This window comes from Pristis pectinata, chromosome 5, assembly GCF_009764475.1.
Source record: "Pristis pectinata isolate sPriPec2 chromosome 5, sPriPec2.1.pri, whole genome shotgun sequence".
In the NCBI taxonomy this organism is placed as follows: domain Eukaryota; kingdom Metazoa; phylum Chordata; class Chondrichthyes; order Rhinopristiformes; family Pristidae; genus Pristis; species Pristis pectinata.
The window spans coordinates 99,254,509-99,261,578 of NC_067409.1; the positions used below are offsets into that span (position 1 = coordinate 99,254,509).

Here is a 7,070-nt window from a genome sequence, read left to right on the forward strand (position 1 = left end):
TCTGGTACCAAATGTACAGTGGCAGCAAATACCCAATGGAGAGTGTTTTGTAAGGCAGCATCAAAAGTGCTGCATCTAGTTTTGGCTACTGAGACATTGGAAGATTGGAAATACTGAAGGGACAGGACCCCAACAATGATTCCTAAGGCATTTTGGATAGCATGCTTTGGGAAAATTGTAAGTTGACTCCCAACATTTTTGTCTGAAACAAAAGGATGTGTGATTGAAGTGCATCCTCCCCCCACCCCACTGGTTCTGAAATAATTTCTTATATAATGGGGAGCTTATCATATTTGTAGAAGAATCATCCATATCTTTAATGAAAATTTGAATGGCAATGTACAGGCCAAAGTTTATATTCTTGTTCCATTCCAAGCATTGCTATTTTAAAGGCAGGATGCAGGCCAGCAAGAGCTTCACAAGACTGGGAGGGGATCTGAGACATGGAAGTGCATATGGTACAGTGCAAATTGATTGGCGTACTCGGCGGTAGGTCATGTCTGGAGGTGCCAGAACAAAATTCAGTTAAATATGATGGTATGCAAATGTGCTGGGGGCAAGTGTTAGGGAATGTAGCAACAAACAATTGCTGGAGGGGTTCAGCAGCATCTGTGGGGGGGGGGGGGGAGGAATTGTCAACATTTTCTAATCTGTCCTCATCAGTGCCAGTACATTCCACCCCTGGAATTGTTCAAATCCTATAGGTCAAATCCAGCTGCATAAAATATTGGGGAGGAAAAAAGTCTAAGCCTCGGATGAGGAGACTTGTGCATCTTTCTCTTGGGTGTTATGAAACATGCAAGTCTTAACAAAATTTATAAATTAATTCAACACTTGCAAAATGAACAGTAATGAGAAGACTCATTTCTTGTTGAATCAAGCTTGACACAGGACATGTTTCTGTGCCGAGCCAAGCTAAAGTGTTGCCATATCTCAGTGAAATAGAAAGTGAGAACTATTTAAAATGATTGCTTCCAAATTTCCCCATTCCTATGAAACTAAGTGTCTCTTGTCAGATAAACCATTTGAACAAAGTAATATTTTTGCAATGTCTTTGATACCATATTGGAATGTAATGTGCAGATTATTACATTATTTAAGAGTTTTTCCCTCACAGGTTATTGACATGGTTATATGTTCTTTACTTGTAATAAACCCTGTAGTGAACTTGAATTCCATTTTTTGTTTTTAACAGGTGCCTTCAAGTTAAAGTTTGCCCCACCTCGTGATTTGGATTCAGCCGACTAAGCTAGAAAATTTGTCATCGCAGCAAAGAACCTGATAATGTGGGTTTGACCCTAACCACACACTTGATGCTCTTTTCATCCAGCAAAAAACTAAATGGTTTTCTCCATTTGTTTGGCATTAGTACGTGGTCACTGAAGTCTGGATTGCCTTGAACTTATTGTGGCATTTTGTTTCCTATGAACATGTCTTCACCTGTTTTGGCTACAGTGTTCCTGAAGCAAACAGAGCAGTTTGTGTAATGTCCTAGAAATGCTTACAATAATGACCTCTGGTTTTGCACTGATGAATGTATTGTACCAAGTGGCACGTGCAATGTTCATTGTAATAATTTATGGCAGTGTTTCAGAATCTACCTGTCCAGTAGACACTGAGCTGGAATGAGCAGACATGCTGCCAGTTGAAATGCTAGGTCACATCTTGCATCATGCTACGTCTTTTGTCTGCATCAAATTCTCTTCACGTTTTGAGTTTCATTTGTTCTCGTTTAATATTATTTTATCCTCTCAGTTTATGTAGAGCCAACTCCACTTCCAAAAATAGATATGAATTTAAAAGTACTTTGGCCTACTGGAAAAAGAATAAATTTAGGCATTGACATGGATAATACCTTTTATATTGATTTTTGAAGAAAAAGTTTTGGAAAATTGAGTGCCTGTAATAATCTTGATTTTTTAAAAAATAACAGGAAACACTTTTCAAAATTATCTGCTTAGTGTTTTTTTGTCAGTAGAGCTTAGCAACATACAGATTTTAAAACATTTTATTTAGAGCAGCAAATTCCTATTACTTTAACTTTAGGTGATATTTATTGTGACTGTTTGAATTTGACAATGTGTGAATGTTTTTTTTCCCCCCCCTTAAGACTTTGGGTAGAATATTGAACAGCCACACCTCTTTTCTGTGAACCCCCTACTTCATACTGTACCATTTAAGCAACATTGGAAGTTACTTGATTCTTTTCTAAAGAAAAAAAACTTTAAGCTAGAACTTAATGTAGCAGTGTTTACTTGGCTTTTAGAATGTAAAACAAATTTTGTTTTGCTTGGTAATACAAAAAGCGTACAGATTTCCAGGATTAGAGAAACCACTGTTACATATTTATTTTCGGTAGCCTAAGTTCTGCAAAATTGGCACAGTACTGAATTTACCATTTCACATGCATTTGCCACTACTACAATGTGAAGACTGACGCTCAATATTTGTAGATGGTATAAATCATGTCAGCAATGTCCCTAATTTATGCTGCTGCTTTTTTTTAAAGAGAGAAAAAGCCAATATGCACTATTTCTGTTTCTGGGTTTATTTCTTAAAAGTGCACTGACATTATTCACAAGATGATGGCAGTTTTTGAGGGTTGTGGCATTTTGCTGCAAAGTTTGCTGCCTAATCTTGTTGGCATTCCTTTAACATTAACTTTAATGGAAATATACAGAGCTATGATATTGGCGTGCAGCAGTCTGCTTTTTCTGTAAATGCATTGTCCTCTTGAGTGGATTGATGTACTTTGTTGACTTGAAAACGAGCAACAGTGTCATAGGATTTGAATGTGTTTTGTAGGATCTTAAAAGCCTTTGTCTTGTCTTAAAGCCCCAGTGTCAACAAAATGCTTATACATATATAAAAGAAGAAATATTGGAGCTGACTTAATCTGTCTCTGGTTATTCTAGTTGAGCTGCTTTGAGTAGCTAGACCTTGTGTACAGGGCAGCGACCTGAATTATTTCTTGCATGTTTTTCTTAAAAAAAAGAAACTGCCACCTGTGTGAATCAATTAATAACTAATTTTCAAATCTCCAGATGAAGTGTGGCAATTAATTTTCTTAAAGCACATTTCTTTTACTTGGATTTTTGGATGACCAATTGAATACAAATTAATTATCTTGGTGTGACTGTGCTGTTAGTTAAAATTAGAATGAGAGACTGGGAAACCACGCGAGCCTGTAAGATGATGTGTTCTAAATAACTTGGTTGTATTAGAACTAATTTTATGGTTTAAAAACTGTACTGTATATAGGAGGTATATCGCTACCTTCAGTTTGTTCATTTGTTTACTGGTATTCTTTGATATTCAAGATGTTATGTACTGGAAAGGTCACTTATATTTCTAGAACAATTTTTGGATTTTATGCAACTTTTTCCCCTGAATTAATAGCAATAAAAAAATATACAAACCTTTTATTACAGTTTCTTCTTTTAAACTTTGTCCTTGTCTGTATTGCTCTCAAATCTAATGACCAAAATTGTTATGACATTAACAATTGAATAGGCAGCTTGGTCAACAAAATGCACCTGAAAGAGTAACATTTGAATCCCAGAGTAGTGACCTAATTCGTAGTTTGGTTCCAATTTTATCCACTTGTCTCAAAAATATTTTCCCTAGTGACAAGTTCCATCTTTTCCATAGGATTTGATAAAATAGTTGAAAGAAACGGCATATCAAGCACAAACAAGACTACTTCCTTCTTATTGATATGCCCTTTTTTTGATGGATCAATTAGATGTCTTCCAGTTAACTTGTTACTTAGTTTTGATCCTTGTAATGCAAGCACAGTTGGTTGCAAGAATGTGGGCCTTGTTTGGGAAAACTATCTGCTCTTGGGATGATTACTTGTGCCTGCTACAGGTCTGGGTTTTACTTGGATCTTCTCCAAATACCATGTCTAAGGTAATGAGTTTTGTAAATGTTAACACCTATTTCAACAGAAAACAGATTATGTCTTAAAGTTGCCTTATTTAAAGCTGACAAACATCATACCATAACATTGACCAGATGTTGAAGAATTACAAATTAATTTGAGACAGATGAAGAATACTGAAGTGCAGAGGTAGACTTGTAAAATATTTCTTCGCTATCATTCTGGAAATCTACCTGTTTTAACAGCTTTGCTATAACTGGGTAGCTGTAGTGTTGAATAAATATGAAGGGTCAGATACATGTACTCCTTGCAATTTGTTATTTCTGTTGAGAATGAGCTGTCAGTAGTTTAAATAGTGAAGAATAGTTACATGGCTTAAGTCAACCTCTGAAGCTGTCAAATAAAATGATTTTAAGAGAAATAGCTTAGACTGACAGTTGTGTTAGCCAACTACTTGGCAAGATCCAATCATCTGACCTGGAATCAAGCTTGATAGAGATCTTGGGACAGTACTTTGTATTGGTAGTTGGCAGGATTGGCGTAGTAGGCAGTGCAACATTCTTGTCTTCAATCCTAATGTTGTGGATTCAAGTCGTCCTTCAGATATTATCCACATTCCATGCTAAGCTGAGCTGATGCAGTACCATTTGGAGATGTTGCCATTTGGGTGAGGTGTAAACTGAAGGCCCATCATCTCTCAGATGGACAATATGTGCTGGCACAATTTAAAGCAGGAGAATTATTGTTGTGGCCAACATTCAGCCCTTGAGCAAAGACGACAAACTCAATACAGGTGACCCTGGTTAGAACCATTCAGGGAACGAAAATTTTCCCGTACAGAATTTGCAAATCACGACCCAAAAGTTTGAGATATAGAATAAAATTGGTTTTCATGGAATTTATGTGGGGGGAGGGGTGAAGTAAATGTTTTCAACTTGTGTTTCTTGACACATGCACATGACGTGGCTTCACGTTGCAGAAAATCACAATATGGACTTTTCTAGGAATGCAACCCTTCCACCCCCATATGCCTTTTCTCCATGTTGGCTTTCCACGGTTGTGATGCATCCCTCTTCCAGATGCTGGCAGACATACTGAGCATTTTAATATTCTAACCTCTGCTTCCTGGGTTTATTTTTAATGTAATATGCTAGAGGATGTAACACAAAGTCGGTGCCTACCCAAGAGTTAGGCATGTAATACTCTATCAATGCTATTTGTGATGCTTGTGTACTTTAAGTTACTGTAAATCTGAATTTCCAATTCCAAAATAGATGTAAAGTTTTTGATCAATGCTTAAACCTCTGAAGTAAATTAATGTTTATCTTCAAACTTCTGAATGCACCTTTGTAATTTCAGCATGTTATATTCACAATGGAAAAACATTCATAATTCCACTTAAACATTTTGTGCTTAATATATAAAAGGTGCTCAGAAGTCTTCTAACTTCAATGCCTAAAAACATGCTGAGTTCCTCAGGCCATGATTACATACTCTTTGTGTGGAATTTTGATGCTTTATGCTAGTGAGATCAGCTACAAATTTGGGAGTAAATGTTGCTTTTCAAAGAAAGATAATTTAAAAATACACAAGTTCTAACTAAACTATTTGGAAATTATACCTGTCTTCTTAGAAACTGAGATATTAGATGAGACTTTATTGGCCCTTTATTTACATAGAGGAAATGTCAACTCACCAGAAACAAATCGTTCAATTATTTAGCAAATTGTCAGATTCTGTCAGGCAGCCCTATGACTAAATTGGTTAGACCTACTGGTGGTAGCTTGCTGCTTGTGGTTATCCTAGGCTGATACTTAACTGGCCTGAGCTAAGCTGCTGGTTCCAAACAAAACCTGACTGGTGGTAGGGCTTCCAGCACTGCATTGAGGAAGTCCTGAACCCAAAATTTGTGAAAGCTTCAACAGCTGGCAAATTCCTGCCTCCAGATTTGTCAACTTCTAAAGATCAGCAGGTTTTTAAGAGACTTCACATCGATATTGGACCTAGAAATTCAGATTTACAATACTTTAAATGGTCTGGGATATATTGTAATGAACTGAGAAGTGAGATTACAAAAAAAGTATGTCTATATATAATTTAGTTAATATATCTAACTGCAGCCATTTTCTATTTTAGTTTTCTAACATTTCTGAAAAATAGTCTTAAAGTTGGCTTAAATTAATACAAACTGGAGTATTTTGTTTTTAAAAAAAATGAACTTGTCTTCTCCCATGGACTTGCAAATGCCATTGAGATCAATGAGGCTGCAAATTTCTTTCATTCCTGGAAGATTTAAGGCAATTGGCATTTTTTTGTGCAATTCATTATTTACTATATATATTACATAGATTAGTTGTAATGGCAAAGTCGTTCTGGACTGTGAAAAGAGGGAACAATAAATATCTTTAGAATTTTAAACTGTTATTCAAAGATCATCCAATCAACTTTTAATCATAGTATCTGTTCTATCATGCTGTTCTTCCTGTTTCATACTTCCCTTTTTAAGAAAAGTCTGTTAGTAGCCCACTTGCCCCTCAGTCAAAAAATAGATTGTTTCAATGTATAGCTAATATACCAATGCATCACTGAGGAAATGCTGTACTGTCAAAGGTCCTCCTTTCAGATGAGAAATTAAACAGACTACATAAGCTTTATTGAGATGTAATAAATCTCAGGATATGATGAATCTCGCATTGCTATTTGAAATGGAGCAGAGGAGTAATTCCCAGTATTATGACTAGTTTTTATTCCCTCAATGTCTCTGAAACATGTTATCCAGTCATTATCACACATGCTTTATTTTTTGTACCAATTTCACATTTCCCCACATTTGTATTCTACTTACTAGGTCTTTACCTGTTATCTATGTCTATCCCTTTCCAAAGTCATTATGTCTTTGAGGTCCAAGACACTAGATGCTGGAATCTGGAGCAAAAAAAACAAACTGCTGGAGGAACTGTGGGTCAAGCAACATCTGTGGGGAGAAAGGAATTGCCGATGTTCTGAGTCAAGACCCTTTTAAGGACAGAGAAGAGGGAAGGTAGCCAGTAGAAAGAGGAAAGGGGTGAGAAATGATGGGCAGAAAGACTTTAGCCAATATACCAAAGCATCACTAAGGAAATGCCCTTCCCCCTCCACTTTGTTCCTTTTGCGCCTCATCCTTTGCCCCTTCTCGGTTCACCTATCA

At 36.4% G+C, this 7,070-nt stretch overlaps 1 protein-coding gene across 2 annotated transcripts in view; it reads left to right on the forward strand.

The window, feature by feature from the left end:
* Nucleotides 1-3,404, forward strand: part of LOC127570238 (zinc finger CCHC domain-containing protein 2-like) — a 58,064-nt gene extending 54,660 nt beyond the window's left edge. For both annotated transcript variants that reach the window (XM_052015558.1, XM_052015559.1), the window contains one exon: nucleotides 1,196-3,404. In XM_052015558.1, coding sequence (XP_051871518.1) covers nucleotides 1,196-1,248 — 53 coding nt within the window. In that variant the 3' untranslated portion in view covers nucleotides 1,249-3,404. The remainder of the gene's footprint in view (nucleotides 1-1,195) is intronic.
* Nucleotides 3,405-7,070: the final 3,666 nt, after the last annotated feature.